The sequence below is a fragment of the Bubalus bubalis genome, chromosome 10, assembly GCF_019923935.1.
Source record: "Bubalus bubalis isolate 160015118507 breed Murrah chromosome 10, NDDB_SH_1, whole genome shotgun sequence".
NCBI classification, from domain to species: Eukaryota; Metazoa; Chordata; class Mammalia; order Artiodactyla; family Bovidae; genus Bubalus; species Bubalus bubalis.
In genome coordinates, this window is record NC_059166.1 from 94,381,759 (window position 1) to 94,409,698 (window position 27,940).

Sequence of the window (27,940 nt, forward strand, 5' to 3'; positions counted from 1 at the left end):
TAGAAGGATCTCATTTTTAATCAAATTAGCCACACTATGTCTTTAGATTATTTAGTCCTTTGACATTTAAAGTAATTATTGATAGGTATGAGGCTTCCCTGGTGGTTCAGTGGTAAAGAATCCATCCACTTGCTAATGCAGGAAATACACGAGATTCAGGTTTGATCCCTGGGTCAGGGAGATCCCCTGGAGAAAGAAATCGCAATCCAGTTCAGTATTCTTGCCTGAAAAAAAAAATCCCATGAACAGAGGATCCTGATCCTGGTGGGCTACAGTCTATGGGGTCACAAAGAATTGGAGAAGATTGAGTGTGTGCACACTTACTTAAGTGGTGATCCTTAGTCCTGACTTTTATACATTTGCCTTTTATAGCAGGATTTCCCCTTCCCTGTAATTTACTGCTTTTCCATTTAGAGAAGTCCCTTCAGCATTTCTTTTAGGGTAAATTTAGTAACGATGAATTCTGTTTTTGCTTATCTGAGATGCTCTTCATCACTCCTCTATTTTAATGATAATCTTGCTGGGAAGAGTATCATGGGTTATGGGTTTTCCCTTTTGGGATTTTGAATATATCTCCTGCTCCCTTCTGGTCTGTAAAGTTTCTGCAGAGAAATTAGGTGTAGATTTATAGGGATTCCCTTGTATATGATAATTTTTCCTTTGCATCCTTCAGAATTCTCTCTTCAACATTTGCCATTTTATTTATGGTATGTCTTGGAGAGCATTTGTTTGGATTCATCTTCTTGGGACTCTCTTCCAGTACCTGTTTTCTTCTTCAGACTGTGAAATTTTTCAGTCATAATTTCCTCAAATACATTTTTCATCTCCTCTTTCTCTCTTCTCCTTCTAACCCCCTCATATGTTATCCCAAAGATTTCCTGGATTGTTTTCATTTTTAAAAATTTGCCTTTCTTTTTGCTGTTCTGATTGGGTGATGTCCATTATTCTATCTTCCAGACTACATATGCATTCTTCTGTGTCACTTAGCCAGCTACTCACTCCTTTCAGTGTGTTTTTTTACTTCAGCTAAAGAATTCTCCATTTCTGATGGGAGTTTTTTTATATTCTCTAGTTCCTAATTAAAAATATTGCTATGCAGATATACTTTCCCCTAATTCAGTTAACATATTTGTAACAAATGCTTTGAATTTTTTATTTAGTCAATTATTTATTCCACTAGTTTCTTTTCAGGGGTTTCCTACTGCTCTATTGAGAGAAATTTCTCTGCCTTTTCATTTTGCTTAACTTTCTCTATCTTGAGGAATTTAGATCAAACATTTTGTCCGAAGTGGTGCTCTTATGTGGGAGTGTCCCTATACAGACTGTGTGTGCTGAATGCCTTTGGTGGGAGAGCTGAATCTGACATGGATTCAGGTCACGTCTTTCCTCTGGCTGTGCGGATAGCTATCTCCTTGGCAGAAGGTGGGCCTGGTGGTGGAGGGGCTAGAGCTGGAGCCAGGTGTGGGATGGGACTCCCCTTGCCACAGCTAGGTGGCTGTCACTGCCCTATTGGGGGTGACGTATGACCCCAGGTTGCTGGAGCTGAAGCCCAAAAGTCAGGCATGAGCTGCTTCTGTTCCCTTTAAGTGTGTCTTTTCCTCTCTCCTTGCCCCAGAGTGGGAAGTGTTAAAGCAAATGGGGTCTGCCCAGGTTGTCAACTCGTGTCAGCCACACTGGGACTGGATCACCTCTGTATCCTATGGCTGAATCTTCTTTCTGGCTGTGGCTGCCAGATTCAGGGCCACACCATGACATGGTATGAATGGGGCCAGAGAGTTGGCTTGTCTTGGGTTGGGGTGCACACTGAGGCAGTCACAGGAAAGCTGGCAGCTGCTGGAGCAGACCTCTCTCTGTCCTGCCTCTGGGTTAAGCCTGCATGCACCCTCCTCATAAGCAGAGTCCAGGTATCCCACCGCTTTCCTGTTAGTCCCAGTCACCATGCAACCAGCCAAGGGGACTTGCTTCCACTGTGTAAGATGCCAGGACAGGAGCACCCAATCTGTGGTTCTCACAGCTCAGTCCCTAGAGTATGTCTCCATCATGTACTCTCCTATTTCCTCTGAGTCCTCTCCCAAGGGCATGGGTCCTGAGTTGATCACTTTTCTTTCCTTCCAACCCAATTATAGGTGGGTCTTTCTTACAGCCTTGATTATACCAGTCTTTCTGCCAGTTTCCAGTGAAAACTGTTCCATATGTAGTTGTATTTTTGATGTGTTCATGAGGGAAGTTCAGCTCCATGTCCTTTTACTCCATCATCTCAATCAACCTCCCCAAAGTACGTCTCTTTAGAAAACTAAATCATCACCCAAATCCTGCAGTCCCTCTCTAAACAAAAGAAAGGAGATACAGAATTTACCTTGAAAATTTTCAAATATTCATTTATTTTAAAATTCTATCTCCACTGTAAATAAACTGTCCTTCCCCCTCATTATTCTGTTTTCTAAAAGAACTCCTCGCTTTGACTTCCTTTGAAAGCGTCTCAAGTGGAAGCTTTTTCTGCCCTGTATCTCTGGGACTCACTGGTGCCTTAGTGCAGCCTGGGCTGCCGTAACAAAATACCAGAACCTGGGTGGTTTACAGAAACAGAAATTAATTTTCTTACAGTTCTGGAGGCTGGGTGTCCAAAATAAACTCCAAATCATGTTCTGAGTCTCATTCTAGATGAAAGCAATAGATTTTTAACTCATCTCTGTTTTCTAACTCTCATGGCTCCAGCCTAACCTGCACAGAAAGCTGAATTAGTATTTCAAAAACAGAATACCACCCCCAGTCATATTAAATGAAAGAAGGCAGACACAAAAGACTATCTGGCTAAAATTCTAAAAAAAAAGAAGGCAAAACTAGTGATAGAGATCAAAGGTTTCCAGGGGGATGTGAGAATGGGACTGAGTATAAACAGGCATACGAGTCTTTGAGGGGTGGAACTGTGTTATTCTTTGTGTTGGTTACACGACTGTAATCATGTTAATATTTAATGAACTGTTTCACTTAAATGGGTAAATATTATTATATGCAGATTATACTTTAAGAAGATGATTAAAACAATCTCCATCCAGTAACATTCAGTGTATTCCTTACTGTCCACTGCAAAAAGCCCATTTACTTCAAGTCCTCTCAGATCTGAACCGAATCTACTTTTCCAGCTTTATTTTCTATTAATCCACTATACAGTTTATGCACTGGCTACTTCTTTCATGTGTCATGTTCCCAGTCCTTTCTTTCTGAGCATTCCTTTTTCTCTTTATTGGAAACATTCCCCCACAACTCCCATCTACTTATCACAGTTTCACTGTTCCTTTAAACCTCAGCTCAAATGTTCTCTCTTTTGTCTACTTCTCTCTGACCTTTTTCTGTGTATCTTTCATGTTGGTTACCACAAAGTGTCCTGTTCATAGTAATCTACATATTTCATTTTCCTTTCCTTATTCACCTTTGCATCAGACAGGGTGGCTAGCCATAAAGTATGTACTAGAGGCTGTGAGACTAGATTAGAAAGAAGACAACAAGGAAGAAGACAGACTTGTTAGGAGACCTAAAGAACTAGAGAGCGCCAGAATTTAGGCTTTATTAGTAAGATGGACTCCTTGGACTCCAAGGAGATAAAACCAGTCAGTCCTAAAAGAAAACAACCCTGAATATTCATTGGAAGGACTGATGCTGAAGCTGAAGCTCCAATACTTCAGCCACCCAATGAGAAAGTCGACTCACTGGAAAAGACCCTGATGGTGGGAAAGACTGAAGGCACAAGGAGAAGGGTGGCAGAGGATGAAATGGTTAGATAGCATCACGGACTCGATGGACATGAAACTGAGCAAACTCTGGGAGATAGTGAAGGACAGGGATGTCTGGCATGCTGCAGTCCATGGGGTCACAAAGACTTGGACACGACTTGGGGATTGAACGACAATAGAATGGAAAAGAGGAGGTGAATTTAAGAGATGTTAAGAAAGTAGAACCAAAAAGACTTGGTTAGGGATTGGATCCAGGCCACAGGAAGAGGCAGGAGTGAAGGATTATCCCCAGATTTCAGGGTTGGTGACTGAGTTGATGGGGTATAATGGGAATCCAGAAGGAAGAGGACTGGAGCAGGACTGGTGGAAGGGAACACTGAGAAGAGGATGAGTTCAGTTTTAGATGTATTAATTTGAAATATATCTGGAATATGCAAACAAAGATGTTGCAATTGTAGGTGGAGCAGCTCAGGAGGGAGGTGTGACTAAAGGTATAAATGTGTAATCATCATCAACACACATGATACTTCAGATAATCTCAGGAAGATATGAGCTCTTCTAGGAATGTTTAGAGGGCTCAGGACAAAGATCTGGCAAATACATACATTTGGGAGTTGAGCAGATACAGAGGAGTTTAAAAAAGAGACCAGGAAGAAATGTTTAAAGAAGTAGAATGGGGAACTAAAGACAGCATAACCGAAACCAAAACAGAAGATTTCTGTAAGTAGTAGTTGTTATTGTCAAAGGCTGTAGACAGTTCAGATAAAATGAAGACTGCAAAGCATCTGCTGGATTTGGTAATGTATTTTCAACATAAACTTCAGTAACTCAAAAATTAAGATGAATGTCTAGCAATGTCAGACAGATGATTAACTGTTGAAATACGCTTTCTTCTTTGTATCTAATACATATTTAACCATTTATAAGGGTACAATTTAGTGACATTAAATATTCACAATGCTGTATAACCATAACACTATGGTCCAAACTTTTCATCATTCCCAGTATAAACTATGCACCCACTAGATAAACTTTCTATTCCCCCTTCCCTCTAAACCTTGATGACTTCTAATCTACCTTCTGAATTTATGAATTTGCATACTCTGGGTACCTAGTATAGGTGATATCATATAATATCTGTCCTTCTGTGTCTTGTTTCACTAAGCATAATGTTTCAAGGCCCACCCATGTTGTGGCATATATCAAAATGCCGTTCCTTTTTGGGACTGAACAGTACTTCACTACGTGTATAGACACACTTTGTTCATCTATTCATTGATGGACGTCTAAGTTGTTTCTATCTTTTGGCTATTGTGAATATAGCATGGATGTGCAGATATCTGTTTAAGTCTCTGTTTTTAATTATTTTGGATTTATTTCTAGGAGTAAAATTGCAAGGTCACATGGTAGTTCTGTATTTTACTTTTCGGGAAGATGCAAAACTGTTTTCCATATCAGTTGTATCATTTTACATTCCTACCAGAAACGTGTGGTTCCAATTTCTCCACACTGTCACCATCAGTTATTATTTTCCAGTTTTTCTTAAACTACAGAGATGGTGTGAAATGGTGTGTCGCCGTGGTTTTGATTTGTATTTCCTTAATGATTAGTGACGTTGAGCATCTTTTCAAACCTATGTCAGTCATTTGTGTATCTTCTTTGAAGAAATGTCTATTCGAGTTGTTTGCCCATTTTTGAATTGGGTTGTTTTTGTTGTTGAGTTGTAATTTTTTTGTATTCTGGATATTAATTCTTTTCAGATATATGATTTACAAATATTTTCCCCCATTCCATAGGTTATTTTTTTTCACTTTCTTGATAATGTTCTTGGATAAACAAAATTTCTTAATTTTAATGATGTCTTATTCATGTATTTTGTTTGTTGGTTGTGCTTTTGTTGTCACATGCACGAAATCATTGTCAAATCCAAGGACATAAAGATTTTCTCCAATTTTCTAAGAGTTTTACAGTTTTGCCTCTTAAGTTTAGGTCTTTAATATACTTACAGTTAGTTTTTGAATATGGTATAAGGTAAGGATTTCATTCTTTTGCATGTGGATATCCAGTTTTCCAAGTACCGCTTGTTGAAAAGACTGTTCTTTTCCCCACTGAATGGTCTCAGCACACTTGTTAAGAATTACTTAAGCATATATGTGAGGGTCTATTTCTGAGACTGCTGCTTTTGTGTAAGACACTGTAAGGAAATCGTTCCTCTCAGATTTTTGTGCTTAGGTAAAACCTTCAACGGAGAAGGCAATGGCATCCCACTCCAGTACTCTTGCCTGGAAAATCCCATGGACAGGAGCCTGGAAGGCTGCAGTCCATGAGGTCGCTAGGAGTCGGACATGACTGAGTGACTTCACTTTCACTTTTCACTTTCATGCATTGGAGAAGGAAATGGCAACCCACTGCAGTGTTATTGCCTGGAGAATCCCAGGGATGGGGGAGTCTGGTGGGCTGCCATCTATGGGGTCGCACAGAGTCGGACACGACTGAAACGACTTAGCAGCAAAACCTTCAAAGAAGTTTCTGAAGGTTTAGAAGTCTCCATCATCTTGGCTGGTTGATCTGCTTATTAGACTGTGCTTGGTATAGTGACATAACTGAAATATTTCACAAGTGAGCAAAACCCCAAAGTTTTACATTCTAGAAAGAATTCTAGACACAGGTCCCTGTATCCTCCATTGGTATATTCTCACCTAGGATGATTCACTATATAGATGGGTTACCACTCATGAAACTGGAAAAATCACACAAGCAGGGCAACCTTGCCAAAGTTAAAAAGTGGCATGTTTACATTTATGCTGTATGAAATACTACTTTTTGAATAGCTAATATTTGCACATTTTCCACAATTCAAAGGTACAAAAGGGTACAGCATGAAAAGAAAGCAGTACTTTAAAAAAAACCAGAGGTTTAAGACATGAGCCAAAATTTGTACATACTGAATACAAAATAATGTTTGGTCTATCATCCTTCCTCTCTAGCTGCTGCTGCTGCTGCTAAGTCGCATCAGTCGTGTCTGACTCTGTGCGACCCCATAGACGGCAGCCCACCAGGCTCCCCCATCCCTGGGATTCTCCAGGCAAGAACACTGGAGTGGGTTGCCATTTCCTTCTCCAATGCATGAAAGTGAAAAGTGAAAGCGAAGTCGCTCAGTCGTGTCCAACCCTCAGTGACCCCATGGACTGCAGCCTTCCAGGCTCCTCCGTCCATGGGATTTTCTAGGCAAGAGTACTGGAGTGGGGTGCCATTGCCTTCTCCGTTCCTCTCCAGAAAACCTCTTTGTTCTACAAACTTCCACTTCTTTCCCCAAATCACATGGTTACAGTGAGAACAACCTCTTTCACCTGTGACCCAGGCCCCTGGCCACTGGTTGACTTAGCTGTGGACACCAGATGCAAGCTGGGCCAGTGAGCTTTCTTCTTAAGAAATTTGAAATGAAGACTAAGAAACTGTATTCTCAGTTTGGTTATTCTCTTGAACTGAGTAGCTGCTGGGAGCAGTTACCTTCTGCCCAGTGTACTCAGAAGGGAGTATGGAGACAGAAAACAGCTTAGTACCGACCAGAGACAGAGAAGGAGGTAAACTATCTGGTTTCCACAGTGCTTCGTCCTGAGGTCCCAGTCTTCCTTCAACGGCCAGCAGCACTACTGCCCTTGAGCCTAACCTGTTCCCTGCACCTTACTAACAACACACCCTACCTTCTGTTAAGGCTGTTTAAATAGGTTTCCGTTATTTGCATCAAAGTAGATCTTAATTCACATAGTTTTTCATGTGAATAATGGAATTGAATACATGAGCAAACATATTCCATCACTGTCAAGGGCCTGTAAAACTCTTTTTAAAACCCATACATATTGATGGTCAATACAGCAATTTTATTCATTGCTGAAATATTCTTTATTACTGCTAATGAAGAATTATAAACAATAATATGTGTCTTTAATTTTTTTCTCAGTAACAGAAACACTTTCTTTGAGACCTCAAAAATTAAGAGAAGAGTTTAACTATACTCACTTGTCAGTGGTTCCTTCTCTAAATTGGAATCTTCTGGCGCATCAAAACGACCTTCTGGTAACTTTGGCTTCTTAAGAGGTTGTTTGCTAGGTTCAGGTTTTCCTCCTTGAGAACTTATTTTCCTCAAAGAATTACACAGAAGGGGTGATCCTGGCAGAGGGAAGACAGTGAAAAAACAGAAGCTGTTCATTTATTCTACTCCAAAATTTAATACTTTTAATTACTTGTTTTAACCTTATACATTCACATTTATCAAAATTTAAAAGTACAAAAGGAAATATAGTGACAATTCTTCCTTTTGCCCCTATCTTTCAGACAGCCAGTTCCCTTCTTTGGAGGCAACCGATGCTATCAATTTGAAAAGAAGAGCTGTGAAATACGCTAAAATTGTAAAAACATATATAAAATAATGATTCCTATTTGAAACAATGCCCAAAATACCAAGAATCAGGTCACTAAGAGTCACTAAGTAGTAGGAACTTTTAAATGATACTACTTAGTATTTAAATTTCAAGATGTCACAAGGAATTGTATTTAGGACTCTTAAATTCTAATACTGGTCCTCTTTTTCTGTAAATTAAACACTTTTAAATGTACCAGGCACCTGTTGTTGCTCTTGCTTTAGTCATTAAGTCATGTCTGACTCTTGCGACCCATAGAGTGGAGTCTGCCAGGCTCCTATGTCTATGGGATTCTGCAGGCAAGAATACTGGAATGGGTTGCCATTCCCTTCTCCAGGGGGTCTTCCCAACTCAGGGATCAAACCCATGTCTCCTGCATTGGCAGGTAGATTGTTTACCACCAAGCAACCCACTGGGCACCTGCAATGTATAAATGTGATCACTTTCTATGTTACAATGAGAAAGGTAAGTTTTCAGAATATTCATTGGAAGGACTGATGCTGAAGCTGAAGGTCCAACAGTTTGGTCACCTGATGGGAGGAAGTGACTCATTGGAAAAGACCCTGATGCTGGGACAGACTAGGGGCTGGAGAAGGGGACGACAGAGGATGAGATGGTTGGATGGCATCACTGACTCAATGGACATGAGTTTGAGTAAACTCCGGGAGTTGGTAATGGACAGGGAGGCCTGGTGTGCTGCAGTCCACGGATTGTAAAGAGATGGACACGACTGAGCGACTGAACCATAACAACAAAAGTTTTCAGTATTATGGAAGTTATCCAACCCTTATTGAGATAATCTTCAATGAGGGCAAAACCACTCTGAAAATCAACCTCTGGGATGGGGGGGGGTGGTTTCAAGTCTGTGAAGGAATGGCTTTAGAGACAGAGGTGGGTACTAGTTCCAGTCACACCACTGTGGCAGCACTTCAATGCCCTGAAATAGGGTGAGAACCTAATATTCAGAATCTTTGTGTGGGTTAGGTCAGATGCTGGAAGAGAATTAGGTAGCAGATGGAATTGAGATTGCTAATCAGATGACCCTGATCTAGGGAGACTGTCCTGAACGATCTGAGTGGGTCTACTTTAATCACAAGGGTCCTTAAAAGGGGAAGAGAGAATTAGAAAAGAGAACCAGAGAGGGGGCAGTGGGAGACAGACCTGAAGGAAACGGCCACCAAGACAAGGAAATTGGGCAGCCTCTGGGAGTTGGAAGAGGGAGGAAACGGATTCTCCCCAGGAGCTTCCAGAAGAAACACAACCCTATCACCTTGGTTTCCACACAGAGAGGCCCATTTCAGATTCCTCACCTCCAGAACTGTTAAGGCTTTTTAAGCCACTGAGTGTGTGGTATTTCATTATACCAGTAATAGGAAACTAACTGCTTACTAGTTGTTTGATCCTTGTCAAGTTATTTTCCCTTTTAAAATCCATTTCTTCCCTCTCTAAATTGAAGATAATAGTACCTATCTCATGAGATGACTAAATAGGGCAATTCATTCAAAGCACCTAGTATAGTGACAAATTGTATCTATTATTATTATAGAATTATCTAGAAGCTCCTGGTAGTATTACAATTAGAATTTTCTTTCATTACACATATTTTATTCATTTTCTAACAATCACTACATTATCCTACCCCTGCTTTAAAAAATTGTATATATATATATATACACACACACACACACACACGCAAATATACACACATACAACTATCTGTATGTATGTATGTGTGTGTGTGTCTGTTTGTGTATACGTATATACCTTCCACAGCCAATTTGGAATTTACATGACTTGTCTGCAAGATTACAAAAAGTTAACATCACAAACTACATTAACAATTTCAAAATAATACACTCTGCATATCCACTGCATGGATCTCAGTGACTGACAACATTGCTGACTCTCTGAATGACCAACTGTAATGCAAATTAAAATTAGTCTTCTTTCTCAATGAAAGGGCCCATAAAATTCGAGTAAGAAAATAAATATAGTGAGAATAAGATGGTGGAGGGGTAGGTGGACATGGAATACATCTCCATCTGTGGAAACATCAAGAATACACCTTCAGACACAGAAGTGCATCAGTCCTTCCAATGAATATTCAGGGTTGATTTCTTTTAGGATGGACTGGTTTGATCTTCTTGCAGGCCAAGGAACTCTCAAGAGTCCTCCAGCACCACAATTTGCAAGCACTAATTCTTTGGAGCTCAGCCTTTTTTATGGTCCAACTGTCACATCCATCATGACTAATGGAAAACCATAACTTTGACTATACACGCCTTTGTTGGCAAAGTGACGTCTCCACTTTTTAATACGCTGTCCAGGTTTGTCACAGCTCTTCTTCCAAGGAGTAAGTGCCTTTAATTTTGTGCCTGCAGTCACCGTCTACAGTGATCATGGAACCCAAGAAAATAAAATGTCACTGTTTCCACTTTTTCTTCATCTATTTGCTATGAAATGATGGGACTGGATGCTATGATCTTTTTTTTTTGAATGTTGAGTTTTAAGCCAGCTTTTTCACTCTCCTCTTTCACCCTCATCAAGAGGCTCTTTAGTTTCTCTTTGCTTTCTACCATTAGAAAGGTATTATCTGCATATCTGAGGTTGTTTACATTTCTCCCAGCAACCTTGATTCCAGCTTATGACTTATTATTCAATCCAGCATTTCACATGATGTAATTGGCATATAAGTTAAATATGTAGAGTGACAATATACAGCCTTGACATACTTCACTCCTGATTTTGAACTAGTCCATTGTTGCATGTCTGGTTCTAACTATTGCTTCTTTACCTGCATATTGCACTCTGAAGAGACAGTTATGATGGACTGGCAGTACTCAGTTGAGTTCAGTTGCTCAGTCTTGTCTGACTCTTTGCGACCCCATGGACTGTAGCACGCCAGGCCTCCTTGTCCATCACCAACTCCCGGTGTTCCCTCAAACTCACGTCCATTGAGTTGGTGGTGCTATCCAACCACCTCATCCTCTGTTGTACCCTTCTCCTCCTGCTTTCAGTCTTTCCCAGCATCATGGTCTTTTCAAATCAATCAGATCTTTGCATCAAGTGGCCAAAATATTGGAGTTTCAGCTTCAGCATCAGTCCTTCCAATGAATATTAAGAACTGATTTCCTTTAGAATGGACTGGTTGGATCTTCTTGCAGTCCAAGGGACTCTCAAGAGTCTTCTCCAACACCACAGTTCAAAAGCATCAATTCTTCGGTGCTCAGTTCTCTTTATATTCCAACTCTCACATCCATACATGACTACTGGAAAAACCATAGCCGTGACTAGATGGACCTTTTTTTGGAAAGTAATGTCTCTGCTTTTTAATAAGTTGTCTAGACTGGTTATAACTTTTCTTTAAAGGAGTGTCTTTTTAATTTCTTGGCTGCAGTCACCATATGCAGTGATATTGGAGCCCCTAAAAATAAAGTCTGCTGTTTCCCCATCTATTTGCCATGAGTGACAGACCAGATGCCGTGATCTTAGTTTTCTGAATGCTGAGCTTTAAGCCAACTTTTCCCCTCTCCTCTTTCACTTTCATCAAGAGGCTCTTTAGTTCTTCTTCACTTTCTGCCATAAGGGTGGTGTCATCTGCATATCTGAGGTTATTGATATTTCTCCTGGCAATATTGATTCCAGCTTCTGTTTCATCCAGCCCAGCGTTTCTCATGATGTACTCTGCAGAGAAGTTAAATAAACAGGCTGACAATATACAGCTCTGAGATACTCCTTTTCCTATTTGGAACCAGTCTGTTTTCTAGGTCCAGTTTTAACTGTTGCTGCCTGACCTGCATACAGATTTCTCAAGAGGCAGGTCAGATGGTCTGGTATTCCCATCTCTTTCAGAATTTTCCAGTTTGTGGTGATCCACACAGTCAAAGGCACTGGCACAGTCAATAAAGCAGAAGTGTTCTGGAACTCTCTTGCTTTTTTGATGATCCAATGGATGTTAGCAATTTGATCTCTGGTTCCTCTGCCTTTTCTAAAACCAGCTTGAACATCTGGAAGTTCACGATTCATGTATTGCTGAAACCCGGCTTGGAGAATTTTGAGCGTTACTTTACTAGCATGTGAGATGAGGGAAATTGTGCAGTAGTTTGAGCATTCTTTGGCATTGCCTTTCTTTGGGACTGGAATGAAAACTGACCTTTTCCAGTCCTGTGGCCACTGCTGAGTTTTCCAAATTTGCTGGCATATTGAGTGTAGCACTTCCACAGCATCATCTTTTAGGATTTGAAATAGCTCCACTGGAATTCCTTCACCTCCACCAGCTTTGTTCATAAGTGATGCTTCCTAAGGCCCACTTGACTTCGCATTCCAGGATGTCTGGCTCTAGGTGAGTAATCACACCATCGTGATTATCTGGGTCATGAAGATCTTTTTTGTATAGGTCTTCTGTGTATTCTTGCCACTTCTTCTTAATATCTTCTGCTTCTGTTAGGTCCATATCATTTCTAATCTTTATCGAGCCCATCTTTGCATGAAATGTTCCCTTGGTATCTCTCATTTTCTTGAAGAGATCTCTAGTGTTTCCCATTCTATTGTTTTCCTCTATTTCTTTGCATTGATCGCTGAGGAAGGCTTTCTTATCTCTCCTTTGTATTCTTTGGAACTCTGCATTCAGATGGGCATATCTTTCCTTTTCTCCTTTGCTTTTGGCTTCTCTTCTTTTCACAGGTATTTGTAAGGCCTCCTCAGACAGCCATTTTGCTTTTTTGCATTTCTTTTTCTTGGTGATGGTCTTGATCCTTGTCTCCTGTACAAGGTCATGAACCTCTGTCCACAGTTCATCAGGCACTGTGTCTGTCAGATTTAGTCCCTTAAATCTATTTCTTACTTCCACTGTATAGTTGTAAGGGATTTGATTTAGGTCATACCTGAATGGTCTAGTGGTTTCCCCCACTTTCTTCAATTTCAGTCTGATTTTGGCAATAAGGACTTCATGATCTGAGCCACAGTCAGCTCCTGGTTGTGTTTTTGCTGACTGTATAGAGCTTCTCCACCTTTGGCTGCAAAGAATATAATCAGTCTGACTTCAGTATTGACCATCTGGTGATGTATATGTGTAGAGTCTTCTCTTGTGTTGTTGGAAGAGGGTGTTTGCTATGACCAGTGCATTCTCTTGGCAGAACTCTATTAGTCTTTGCCCTGCTTCACTCTGTACTCCAAGGCCAAACTTGCCTGTTACTCCAGGTGTTTCTTAACTTCCTACTTTTGCATTCCAGTCTCCTATAATGAAAAGAACATCTTTTTTGGGTGTTTGTTAGTTCTAGTAGGTCTTGTAGGTCCTTATAGAACTGTTCAGCTTCTTCAGATTACTGGTTAGGGCATAGACTTGGATTACCATGCTATTGAATGGTTTGCCTTGGAAAAGAACCAAGATCATTCTGTCGCTTTTGAGATTGCATTCAAGTACTGCACTTCGGACTCTTTTGTTGACTATGATGGCTACTCCATTTATTCTACAGGATTCTTGCCCACAGTAGTAGATATAATTTAACTCAGGTCACCTGAGTTAAATTCACCCATTCCAGCCCATTTTAGTCCACTGATTCCTAAAATGTTAATGTTCACTCTTGCCATCTCCTGTTTGACCACCTTAAATTTGCCTTGATTCATGGACCTATGCCTTGATTCCAGGTTCCTATGCAATATTACTCTTTACAGCATCGGATCTTTCTTCCATCACCAGTCACATCCACAACCAGGTGTTGTCTTTGCTTTGGCTCCATCTCTTCATTCTTTCTGGAGTTACTTCTCTGCTGATCTCCAGAAGCATATTGGGCACCTACCAACCTGGGGAGTTCATCTTTCAGTGTCCTATCCTTTTGCCTTTCATACTGTTCATGGATGGGAGTCTCAAGGCAGGAATACTGAAGTGGTTTGCCATTTCCTTGTTCAGTGGACCACATTTTGTCAGAACTCTCCACCATGACCTATCTGTCCTGGGTGGTCCTACACGGCATGGCTCATAGTTTCATTGAGTTAGACAAGGCTGTGGTCCACATGATTAGATTGGTTAGTTTTCTGTGATTGTGGTTTTCAGTCTGGTAGTACTAGGAATTCTTTTTTTTTTTTTTTTTTAAATAGAGCTCTTTGTAACTCCAATTCTAATAATACTTTTTAGAATTAGAGATATCTCACATGTATAATGTGTACATGGACATAAACAAGCTAGAGAATTCCTCACAGTTTGTTGTGATCAAGTCACAGGCTGTAGTGTTGTCAATGAAGTATAAGTAGATGTTTTTCTGGAATTCCCTTGCTTTTTCCATGATTTAACGAATGTTGGCAATTTGATCTGTGGTTCCTCTGCTTCTTCAAAACCCAGCGTATACATCTGGAAGTTCTTGGTTTATGTACTGCTGAAGCTTAACTTGAAGGATTTTGAGCATTACCTTGCTAGCATGTGAAATCAGAGCAAACATATAGTAGTTTGAGCATTCTTTGGCATTGCCCTTCTCTGGGATTGGAATGAAAACTGATCTTTGCCAGTCCCGTGGCCACTGCTGAGTTTTCCAAATTTGCTGGCATATTGCGTGCAGCACATTTACAGCATCGTGTTTCAGGATTTGAAATGCCTCAGCTGGAATTGTGTCACCTCCACGAGCTTGTTTGTAGTGATGCTTCTTAGGCCCGCTTGATTTCACTGCAGAGTGCCTGGCTCTAGGTGAGTGACTCTACCATATGGTTATCTCGGTCAGTAATAATTTTCTTATATAGTTCTTCTGTGTATTCTTTCCATCACTTCTTAATCTCTTCTGCTTCTGTTATTAATAGTTCTTTACCATTTCTTTTATCACTTCCATCCTTGTAAGAAATGTTCCCTTGGTATCTCTAATTTTCCTGAATAGATCTCTAGTCTTTCCCATTCTATGGTTTTCCTCTATTTCTTTGAATTATTCATTGAAGAATGCCTTCTTATCTCTCCTTGCTATTCTCTGGAACTGTGCATTCTGTTGGATGTATCTTTCCCTTGCCTTTCATTTCTCCTTTCTGCAGCTATTTGTAAAGCCTCCTCAGACAACCATTTTGCCTTCCTGCATTTCTTTTTCTTGGGATGGTTTTGTTCACTGCCTCCTCTACAATGTTACAAACCTCTGTCCATAGTTCTGAAGGCAATGGGTCTACCTCAACATCTAATCTCTTGAGCCTAATTGTCACCTCCACTGTATAAGCATAAGGATTTTATTTAGGTCATCTGAATGGTCTAGTGATTTTCCCTACTTTCTTCTATTGAAGTCTGAATTTGCAATAAGGTAGGGAAGGAAATGGCAACCCACTCCAATATTCTTATCTGGAGAATTCCATGGACAGAAGAGCCTGGTGTACTACAGTTCATGGGGTCACAAAGATTTGGACACAAATGAGTGACTTAACACACTTTGAAATAAGGAGCTCATGAACTGAACCACAGTCAGCTCCAGGTCTTGTTTTTGCTAAGTGTATGCTGCTGCTGCTGCTGCTGCTGAGTCACTTCAGTCATTTCCAACTCTGTGCGACCCCATAGACGGAAGCCCACCAGGCTCCCCCGTCCCTGGGATTCTCCAGGCAAGAACACTGGAGTGGGTTGCCATGTCCTTCTCCAATGCATGAAGGTGAAAAGTGAAAGGGAAGTCGCTCAGTCGTGTCTGACTCTTAGCGACCCCATGGACTGCAGCCCACCAGGCTCCTCCATCCATGGGATTTTCCAGGCAAGAGTACTGGAGTAGGGTGCCATTGCCTTCTCCATTGGTAAGTGTATGGTATGTTTCAAATTTTCTAGAAAGTCATAAGCATTTATGCAAAAATAAAAATGGCACAAAATCCCTGGCTATCAAGTATAACACAGACAAAATCTGAAGCTAAAATTTTGCTTCTTAAATGATGCAGATATATGACAGTAAATAATAAAAGTAATATTATGCCTTAGGTGCCAATGTGCCAGGCACTGTGTTAGGAGCTGGAAAAAATGTCAACTTATTTGTATGAGTATAATTGCCATTTATAATAATTCTGTTTAGCATGAACATGATCATTGTCTGGAAAAGTGACACTGGGCAGATGTGGTAGAGTCTGTGCAGTGTGTCCAGCAGCCAAGCTGCTTTCTACCCTTCCAATGAGTTCCAGAATGCCCACTCCCACTGTCTGTGATCAAGCTGAGCAACAGGCCACCCACTTAGGGGTCACATATCCCAGCCTTCCCTGTAGCCAAGCAGCCACATGTCCAAGTTGTGGCCAGTGGGCTGGGTTAGGAAAAACATGTGCAAATTTTAGGCCACCTCAATTTTGCAACAAATCAATTGCCCTGGATTTCTTTTTCCATTCCCTGAGACTGTAATGTGGACAGTGCAGTGACCCGCCTGTAAGGGTTACAAGGAAAAGCCAAAAGATCAGATTTCTCAAGGTGCTCTCAGACACGGAACCATAAACAGAACCATTTTTGTATCAGGTAGATGTGTGACAAAATGCAGAGGAAAAGAACTCTAATTTTTGCACAGTACATGATTAGACAGGACACTGGGCTCCTTTACAGAAATGAGGAAATTCACCATAAAGCTCACATCTTCTTTTTCAAGGGATGCTTTGGCCTTATCCAAAGCCTATTTACAATTGTGTCTATAAGAACATTACAGGCAAGAAGATGACTTTCTAAGAGAACTAATAAAAGCAAAGGGAAAAGAGTAAATTGTCACTAAAAAATAAAAACTACTTTTCAAAACTTCTGTTCTAGCAATTTGATAGAGATGCCCAAACCCTACAGCCAAAATCATCCAAAAAGGTTAAAAAAAATATATATATATATATGTGTGTGTATTTGTGTGCATATATATATACACACACAAAAAATTTCTAAATCCGAGAAAGAAATGTTAAGAAAGGAAATAATGATTAAGAGTATCAAAGCATTCCTGTAAGATAAACAGTTAAGCTGGTATATAACCTGAGTCTTTCTTCCCTAGAGTTTAGTGTACAGAGGTCTCAGGACAGCTGGGAGAGCACAGTCTTTTGAACCCAAGCAAAATAAAAAGCCTACTAGAGGCCAGAACCCAGGAAGGGTCACGCACTGAGTAAAGAGAGTGATTTGGAAGATTTTTAAACGTGCATATAACTACCTGGGGAAGATCTTATTAAAATGCAGATTCTTAATAGGTTTGGTATGACCTAAGATTCTGCATTTTAACAAGTTCCAAGGTGATGCTCCCGTTGCTGGTCCAAAGAGCAAGGGACTAGAAGACAAATTCTAGTTAATGAACACCTTTGTTCTGTGTAACGATGTTAAAAAGGGAGCCCCTCTTGATATTTTGAAGCCACTGGTTGACCATATCTGTGTTTATGTCAGATTACACACTATGTGCAAGGTTCAAAGACCCTCAGGGGAGCATCTTTCTATAAAGTGGATTAAAGTCTGAAGTTGAAGTGCTTTCAGACACATGGCAGAAGCAAATCCTCTGAGGACAAATAGTTTTTCAACTCACGTCTTATGGAAGTCTCAAAGAGGGAATACCAATAAAACATTCAAGGAAACAAGCTATCATATGCAAGATCAACAAACAACAGAGCTAGCACCATAAAGATCTATACACTGAAATCAAAATTAAAATAAGTAATACATTTAAGGAAATAAAAATGGAGCCAAAGAGAAAAATGAGTAAGAGACTGTGAATTCACTAGGCCAATAATTAAAAAAACAAACAAACAAACAAACAGAAAAACCCCAACCCCCAACAACCACAAATTTAAATTTAAAGTTCAATAAAAGGCCTAAATAGCAGAATAGATACAGCTGAAAAGACTTAGTGGCCCAGAATAAAGTTCTGAAGAAATTATACAGAAAAAAGCATAGCAACAAGGAGACAAACATAATACAATTGATGTTAAAATACTTGGAGGATAAAATGAGGGCTAACAAATGTTTGTTTAATCATAGTTCCAGAAGGAAATAATGAAAAGACCAGGAGACCTCCAACAGACAGGAATCTTCAGATGTAGGAAACACAGAGAGCAGCAAGTAAAAAGAAAAATTAAATAACTACGATGAAGAAGCCAACATCAAAGGAAGATATAAAAAGTAGCTAGGTAAAGGAGAGATTACTAATAAAGGAACAAACATTAGACAAGAGGACCTCCCAATAGCTATAAAGAAAGCCAGAAGAGATAAAGCTGTGAGACAATGATACGTTTATTGAAACTACCTTGCAAGAACGAGAGAAATAAACCATATTTTCAGATTAAAAATAAAATACATGCTTAAAAAAAAAAAGCACTGAGAAACTTTATCACAAGACTATTACCAAAGGAAACTTCTAAACAATGTACTGTAAGAAACTGATTCAAGAAGTAAAGTGTGAGATAAAAAGAGAAAAATAGAAGTTTTAAACATTGACTATATAAAAATGTAATATGTTGATTTGTGTTACTACACAATTCTACCCTAACATATACACAAGAAAACATACAGACACACACACACAACCCTAAAAGGCTGAACAACAGAGTAGGAGGGTGAATGAATTCAAAGCATTTCTAAGCTTTGTACTGTTTAGGAGGAACATGAAGATATTAATTAACTTCAACTTCCTCAAGCATGCATTCAGATTTCAAGAGTAACCAATAAAAAGCAATGTGTATCTTTGAAATCACAGAGGAAAAAAATGAAAGAAGAACACATTTAATTGAAAGTATGACAAATAGAAGGTACAAAGAATGAGATGGCAGAAATAAGGCCAATTTTATCAGTTAATATACAGTAAGTCCCCTATATACAAAAGAGTTCCAGTCTGAGAGTGTTGGTAAGTCCTACTTGTTCATAAGTCCAACAGAGATCAGCTGGTAAAGAATCCACCCGCAATGCAAGACACGATTCCTGGGTTGGGAAGATCCCCTGGAGAAGGGATAGGCTACCCACTCTAGTATTCTTGGGCCTCCCAGGTGGCTCAGATGGGAAAGAATCCACCCACAGTGTGGGAGACCTGGGTTCAATCCTTGAGTTGGGAAGATCTCCTGGAGGAGGGCATGGCAACCTACTCCAGTATTCTTGCCTGAGGAATCCCCATGGACAGAGGAGCCTGGTGGGCTAGTCCATGAGGTTGCAAAGAGTTGAACACACTGACATGACTGAGTGACTAAGTACAACATACAGTAAGTCCCCTACATACCAAAGTTCCAGTCCGAGAACGTTTGTAAAGTCCTACTTGTTTGTAAGTCCAACAGAATTAGTCTTCCCTTGTTAAAGGTAGCTCAGTTGGTAAAGAATCCACCTGTAATGCAGAAGCCCCCGGTTTGATTCCTGGGTTGGGAACATCCCCTGGAGAAGTGAGGCTATCCACTCCAGTATTCTTGGGCTTCCCCTGTGGCCCAGCTGGTAAAGAATCCGCCTGCAATGTGGGAGACCTAGGTTCAATTGCTAGGTTGGGAAGATCCCCTGGAGAAGAGAAAGGCTACCCACTGGAGAATTTTATGGGGCTGTATAGTCCAAGGGGTCGCAAAGAGTTGGATATGACTGAGCAACTTTCAGTTTTCACCCAACTATCACAGTGGGCTATATAGTACTGTACTGTAAGTTTATAAAATTTCTCACAAAAATAATACATAAAAAACAAACACAAAAATAAAACATTTTTAATCTTATGGTACAATACCTTGAAAAGTACAGTATGACAGCTCAACAACTGTCATACAAGGGCTGGCATCAAGTGAACAGGCAAGAGTTACTACCTGGAGGAAGGAGAGGAGGAGGAAGATGGTAGAGCTGAAGAATCATCAGCAATAGATGCAGGGCAAGCTGCAATTTCAATCTCATCCAACGCTGATGGAACACATGTTCACATCTTTGAAAGTTCACAACCTAAATATTTAGATGTAGGTGACTTATAGTGATTGCAAATGGATTGAGCTCTCCAGTTAAAAGGTATATACTATCAGACTTCAAAATAAAAATTCACCAAAATCTAGTCTTACGCTGTTTATATATAAGAGAATTATCATGATTCCAGTGTTATCTGTTGCATATTCCAGGCAAGAATGCTGGTGTGGGTTGCCATGCCCTTCTCCAAGATATCTTCCCAACCCAGGAATCAAGCTTGAGTCTCTGAAGTCTCCTGCACTGCAGGCGACTTTATTCCTGGTAGAATAAAGAGTTATATACAAAAAAGCCAAACTATACCCCATGCCCAAGGAGCTGTGGCTGCGCGGGCGCAGGAGGGCCTAGAGGAGCTACCCCACATTGAAGGTCAGTAAGGGCGGTGGTGAGGAGATACCTTGTCCAAGGTTAGGAGCAGCGGCTGCGCTTTGCTGGAGCAGCCGTGAAGAGATACCCCACGCCCAAGGTAAGAGAAACCCAAGTAAGACGGTAGGTGTTGCAAGAGGGCATCAGAGGGCAGACACACTGAAACCATACTCACAGAAAACTAGTCAATCTAATCACACTAGGACCACAGCTTTGTCTAACTCAATGAAACTAAGCTATGCCTGTGGGGCAACCCAAGATGGGAAGGTCATGGTGGAGAGATGTGACATAATATGGTCCACTGGAGAAGGGACTGGCAAACCACTTCAGTATTCTTGCCTTGAGAACCCCATGAACAGTATGAAAAGGCAAAATGATAGGATACTGAAAGAGGAACTCCCCAGGTCTGTAGGTGCCCAATATGCTACTGGAGATCAGTAGAGAAATAATTCCAGAAAGAATGAAGGGATGGAGCCAAAGCAAAAACAATGTGGATGTGACTGGTGATAGAAGCAAGGTCCGATGCTGTAAAGAGCAATATTGCATAGGAACCTGGAATGTCAGGTCTATGAATCAAGGCAAATTGGAAGTGGTCAAAAAAGAGATGGCAAGAGTGAACGTAGACATTCTAGGAATCAGCGAACTAAAATGGACTGGAATGGGTGACTTTAACTCAGATGACCATTATATCTACTACTGCGGGCAGGAATCCCTCAGAAGAAATGGAGTAGCCATCATGGTCAACAAAAGAGTCCGAAATGCAGTACTTGGATGCAATCTCAAAAACGACAGAATGATCTCTGTTCGTTTCCAAGGCAAACCATTCAATACCACAGTAATCCAAGTCTATGCCTCAACCAGTAATGCTGAAGAAGCTGAAGTTGAACGGTTCTATGAAGACCTACAAGACCTTTTAGAACTAACACCCCAAAACGATGTCCTTTTCATTATAGGGGACTGGAATGCAAAAGTAGGAAGTCAAGAAACACCTGGAGTAACAGGCAAATTTGGCCTTGGAATATGGAAGAAGCAGGGCAAAGACTAATAGAGTTTTGCCAAGAAAATGCACTGGTCATAACAAACACCCTCTTCCAACAACACAAGAGAAGACTCTATACATGGACATCACCAGATGGTCAACACTGGAATCAGACTGATTATATTCTTTGCAGCCAAAGATGCAGAAGTTCTATACAGTCAGCAAAAACAAGACCAGGAGCTGACTGTGGCTCAGACCATGAACTCCGTATTGCCAAATTCAGACTTAAATTGAAGAAAGTAGGGAAAATCACTAGACCATTCAGGTATGACCTAAATCAAATCCCTTACGATTATACAGTGGAAGTGAGAAATAGATTTAAGGAACTAGATCTGATAGATAGAGTGCGTGATGAACTATGGAATGAGGTTTGTGACACTGTACAGGAGACAGGGATCAAGACCATCCCCATGGAAAAGAAATGCAAAAAAGCAAAATGGCTGTCTGGGGAGGCCTTACAAATAGCTGTGAAAAGAAGAGAAGTGAAAAGCAAAGGAGAAAAGGAAAGATATAAGCATCTGAATGCAGAGTTCTAAAGAATAGCAAGAAGAGATAAGAAAGCCTTCTTCAGCGATCAATGCAAAGAAATAGAGGAAAACAAGAGAATGGGAAAGACTAGAGATCTCTTCAAGAAAATCAGAGATACCAAGGGGACATTTCATGCGAAGATGGGCTTGATAAAGGACAGAAATGGTATGGACCTAACAGAAGCAGAAGATATTAAGAAGAGATGACAAGAATACACAGAACTGTACAAAAAAGATCTTCACGACCCAGATAATCACGATGGTGTGATCACTGACCCTAGAGCCAGACATCCTGGAATGTGAAGTCAAGTGGGCCTTAGAAAGCATCACTACGAACAAAGCTAGTGGAGGTGATGGAATTCCAGTTGAGCTACTTCAAATGCTGAAAGATGATGCTGTGAAAGTGCTGCACTCAATATGCCAGCAAATTTGGAAAACTCAGCAGTGGCCACAGGACTGGAAAAGGTCAGTTTTCATTCCAATCCCAAAGAAAGGCAATGCCAAAGAATGCTCAAACTACCGCACAATTGCACTCATCTCACATGCTAGTAAAGTAATGCTCAAAATTCTCCAAGCCAGGCTTCAGCAATACATGAACCGTGAACTTCCAGATGTTCAAGCTGGTTTTAGAAAAGGCAGAGGAACCAGAGATCAAATTACCAACATCCGCTGGATCATGGAAAAAGGAAGAGAGTTTCAGAAAAATATTATTTCTGCTTTATTGACTATGCCAAAGCCTTTGACTGTGTGGATCACAATCAACTGTGGAAAATTCTGAAAGAGATGGGAATACCAGACCACCTGATCTGCCTCTTGAGAAATCTGTATGCAGGTCAGGAAGCAACAGTTAGAACAGGACATGGAACAACAGACTGGTTCCAAATAGAAAAAGGAGTACGTCAAGGCGGTATATTGTCACCATGCTTATTTAACTTGTATGCAGAGTAAATCATGAGAAACACTGGACTGGAAGAAGCACAAGCTGGAATCAAGATTGCCGGGAGAAATATCAATAACCTCAGATATGCAGATGATACCACCCTTATGGCAGAAAGTGAAGAGGAACTCAAAAGCCTCTTGATGAAAGTGAAAGTGGAGAGTGAAAAAGTTGTCTTAAAGCTCAACATTCAGAAAACAAAGATCATGGCATCCGCCCCATCACTTCACGGGAAATAGATGGGGAAACAGTGGAAACAGTGTCAGATTTTAGTTTTGGGGGCTCCAAAATCACTGCAGGTGGTAACTGCAGCCATGAAATTAAAAGACTCTTACTCCTTGGAAGGAAAGTTATGACCAACCTAGATAGCATATTCAAAAGCAGAGATATTACTTTGCCAACAAAGGTTCGTCTAGTCAAGGCTATGGTTTTTCCTGTGGTCATGTATGGATGTGAGAGTTGGACTGTGAAGAAGGCTGAGCGCCGAAGAATTGATGCTTTTGAACTGTGGTGTTGGAGAAGACTCTTAAGAGTCCCTTGGACTGCAAGGAGATCCAACCAGTCCATTCTGAAGGAGATCAGCCCTGGGATTTCTTTGGAAGGAATAATGCTGAAGCTGAAACTCCAGTACTTTGGCCACCTCATGCGAAGAGTTGACCCATTGGAAAAGACTCTGATGCTGGGAGGGATCGGGGGCAGGAGGAGAAGGGGACGACAGAGGATGAGATGGCTGGATGGCATCACTGACTCGATGGACGTGAGTCTGGGTGATATCCGGGAGTTGGTGATGGACAGGGAGGCCTGGTGTGCTGCGATTCATGGGGTCTCAAAGAGTAGGACACGACTGAGCAACTGAACTGAGTATAAAAAAAGGTGGTATTGTAGTCATGGAAAAAGGCATTAGAAAACTGTGCATCTACTGATAGACCTTTAAGGAGAAAATATAGAATATCTTTATAACCTTAGGGTTGGGAAGGCTTTCTTACAGAAGACTACAAAGCACTGATAATAAACAAAAGTATCAAGACAAGAAGATAACATTACAAATCTGTTAACCAAAAGCGCCACCTGGGAAGCTCTCATAGCCCACATAGAGCAAAAATTAGAACTTTATGCCTATATATTTAAAGTATACAAAATGAACACTTTCCCAGGAAAATTCATCAAAACTTAATTAAGAAGAGAAAATCTGATAAAAAGCCACAATAATAATTACAGAAATTAAACTAGGAAATTAAAATCTTCAGTTCAGTTCAGTTCAGTCCCTCAGTCATGTCCGACTCTTTGCGACCGGTGTGCTGTGCTTAATCACTCAGTCGTGTCCTCTTTCTGACCCCATGGCTCCTCTGTCCATAGGGATTCTCCAGGCAAGACTACTGGAGTGGGTAGCCATCCCCTTCTTCAGATCTTCCCAACCCAGAAATCAAACCCAGGTCTCCAACATTGTGGGCAGATTCTTTAGTATCTGAGCCACCAGGGAGGCCCAAGAATACTTGAGTGGGTAGCCTATCCCTTTTTCAGGGAAATTTCCCAACCCATGAATTGAACCAGGGTCCCCTGCATTGCAAGTGGGTTCTTTACCAGCTGAGCTACCAGGGAAGCCCACATACCTTCACACCCTAGGTTAACTATAAAACTGTCCCATTGGCCCCTTGGCAGTGTGAAGTACAGCTGCTAATGCTTCCTGATGGCTGTCTGCCTGATCCCAGCCTGTAAGTCACCCTATGATAGACTGACCCACTGATTATATGAACCTCCCTGCCTCGCTTTTTCAGTCTCAAGATGCCTTCTCAGTTCAGTAAGCACTTGTCATTCCTGCCATCCTCAAACAGAGCTATTTGCCACACTTACACAACTTAAAAAAGGCATAGTGGTCAAATATATGTAAAGAATATAGATAAGAAAGACAAACAATCCCAATAAAATGAAGATCTATTTCACCAGAAAAATAAAAAAACTTTTGAAAAGATGTTTCATTTCTCTAACCAGAGAAATGCAAAATCATTATGAAATACTATTTCAACACCCTACACACAGACAAAAATTAAATTTTCTGATGCTATCAGATGTTGGCAAGTATCTGGAGCAATAGGAACTCTGATATACTGCTGGCAGAAGTATTAATTGCCAGTAGGAATGAAAAATGCCTTTACGATTTGGCATCACATTGTAAAACTGAACAGGTCTTTACCATATATTCCAGGAATTCAACCTCTTGTGCAAGCACACCCAGTATACACCAGATGTGTAGCAGCCAAATCTGGTGCTTCCCGAATTACACAATGTCCACTGAGAGGGGGAAAGGAAAAAAGTATGATGTGTGTGTATTTAATTGCTAAGTTGTGTCCGACTCTCTTGTGACCCCAGGGGCTGCCAGGCTCCTCTGTCCATGGGATCTCCCAGGCAAGAATACTAGAGTCGGCTGCCATGTCCTTCTCCTGGGGATTTCCCCCACCCAAGGGTGGAACCCACATCTCCTGCTTGGCAGGCGGATTCTTTACCACTGAGCCACCTGGGAAACCCCCTAAAGGTATGATACATTTTCACCATTTACTAATTACAACATCACATAACACTATGGATGGATTTCAGAACAATGTTGTTTGAAAAAATGGTAAAACAAATACAAAAGGCATGAAGTCATTTCTATAAAGTTACACAACTGCATCAGGAAGCAGCACACAGCCTGGCAATGGAAACATTCTATTTCTTAAACTGGAGAATGGGTTCATAAATATTGGCTTTGCTTCTTAACTCATATATGTTGTATAAGTTTTTGGTATGAAACATTTCATTGTTGAGCTTTTAACCTTAGTGAAAAAGGGATGTTGAATAAACACAGAGCAAAATTGTATACAGTTATTACTTTGAGGTTTGTATAGCAAGGGGGATTTTACTTTCCATATTATTCATTTCCGGACCATTTACAATTTTTACAATCAACAGGTGGTATGTCTGGGTCATGTAAACATTGCTGTATTCAAAATGGATAAAGACCCATTGTATAGCCCATCGAACTGTATTTAATGTTATGTGCTAGCCTGGATGGGGCAGGAGCAGGTGGTTGGAGAGAGACTGGATACATGTACATGTATGGCTGGGTCCCTTTCCTGCTCACCTGACACTACCACACCATTGTTAATCCGCTATACACCAATACAGAATAAAAAGTTTAGTCTGAAAAAAATACAAAACAAAAAGCAGTATGTCTGGGGGAGAAATGATGACAGAAATGAAAACAAGCTATATATAAATGAAAACAAACTAAATACATGTATGTATGAAAACAAACATCTTGGGCCCATTAGGATGCCGGCTGGAACTGTTTTCAACTTTCAATTTCTCCAGGATGTCCTAAATTAAAACTATGCTTAGTATATTCTGTGGGTTAAGGTTGTAACATACATCGAGAAAAATTTCCAACAAAAAGGGCTTAAAAAAAAAAAAGTCTTGTTTTTTACTGAAAGCATGCATACTTTAATAGTCTCCTGGCTTCATCTAATTTTTATTACACTTATTTGCCTTGGCCTACTTTTCCAAAATTCAGTGCTTTTCCATATTTTGTACTGCAAACTGCCATAAATCCTTTCCGATGTAAATACCCTAGGTACACGACGCGTGCACTGCCTCAGGGCCCACTTTTCGCACCGTGCACGCACACTAGCGCGCCCTCCAGGACCCGGAACTTCCGCTCCGCCTTGGTGGCCAGAGCGGCGGCCGGCGGAAAGCAAGCCTGCGGCCGGGCGGGACTTGTGACCGTGCCGCTCGGGTTCCATCTGAGCCCGGGCGGGAAGGACCTGCCCGCGCACGAGTCTGATGGACAGGGAGGCTCCGCGGTCCCGGGGGCCCCAGAGACGGCAGCACACGCCGCCCGGCCGGACGCATTTCTCTCGGCGCTTGGGCCTTCCAACCCTGCCCGCGACCTCGGCCCCAGGCCCGGGCGCCTTACTTGCCGCTTTCCACGGTGTAGCCGGGACGCGGCCCAGCAACGAAGCGAGTCCTAACGCAGCCATGGCGTCCGCTCCCGCGGCGTCCGCAACAGCCTGCCCTGAGGTGTTCGCGGGTCGCGTTGTCCCGGCACGCCCCGCGACTGGGGCGGGCCCTGCGGTACGGGGGCGGGGCTCTCTTCGGCGCTGAGCTGGACTCTCTGCAGTCCTTCAGTCGTGACCGACTCTTTGCGACCCCGTGAACTGCAGCCTGCCAGGCTTCTCCGTCCATGGAATTCTCCAGGCAAGAATACTGGAGTGCATTGCCATTCCATTCTCCAAAAGCTAACGTGGGGCCAAGCGCGCCCGCCCCAACGCCACCCCAGAAATCAGTGCTCCGGCACTGAGCAGCCTGCAAGAAAAAGTGGAACAGCTCAGCCTTCTCTTGAAGAACAACCCAAACTACCCTGAACCCCATGTTCATGAAAACCTCAAATCGTGGGTGAAGGTGGATCCCCTCAAACGGAGGCATGCCTTCGTTTGTTCATCTTAATCCGTTTGCTTCGCCTCAACTTGAAGGCGAAGGTCTCTTGAGAGCTCGCTGTTCCAGGCCACAAAGATCGGGCAACTGCTACTCTTTAGCTCGTGCAATAGGTTTCTTTCCCCTCAGTTCTCTCTCTTTTTTACACGTCTGCTTGTTCAGTGAACTCGCACCCACTTACCGGGTGGACTGGAAGATGCAGTTTGAGTGCAGCACCAAGCAGAAGGCTCTCATCTGGTCCAGCTGCTGCTGCTAAGTCGCTTCAGTCGTGTCCGACTCTGTGCGACCCCATAGACGGCAGCCCACCAGGCTCCCCCTTCCCTGGGATTCTCCAGGCAAGAACAATGGAGTGGGTTGCCATTTCCTTCTCCAATGCATGAAAGTGAAAAGTGAAAGTGAAGTCGCTCAGTCGTGTCTGACCTCAGCGACCCCATGGACTGCAGCCTTCCAGGCTTCTCCGTCCATGGGACTTTCCAGGCAAGAGTACTGGAGTGGGGTGCCCGCAGGGAGGTAGAACTGTGCATCTGCGTTCCTGGTCCAGCAGCTCCAGTGACGTTCGCAGAATGTATGGCAGGGCAGGAGGCTTCATGGGACCTGTGGAAGT

At 41.6% G+C, this 27,940-nt stretch overlaps 1 protein-coding gene across 1 annotated transcript; it reads right to left on the reverse strand.

The window, feature by feature from the left end:
• SDHAF4 (succinate dehydrogenase complex assembly factor 4) lies at positions 1 to 26,981 on the reverse strand. The gene is made up of 3 exons (XM_044924541.2): positions 26,819 to 26,981; positions 7,752 to 7,901; positions 1 to 224 (listed from the first exon to the last, which is right to left on the reverse strand). The coding sequence occupies exons 1-3, from the start codon at positions 26,880 to 26,882 to the stop codon at positions 133 to 135; spliced, it is 306 nt and encodes a 101-aa protein (XP_044780476.2). The 5' UTR covers positions 26,883 to 26,981; the 3' UTR covers positions 1 to 132.
• Between the last annotated feature and the right edge of the window lie 959 nt (positions 26,982 to 27,940).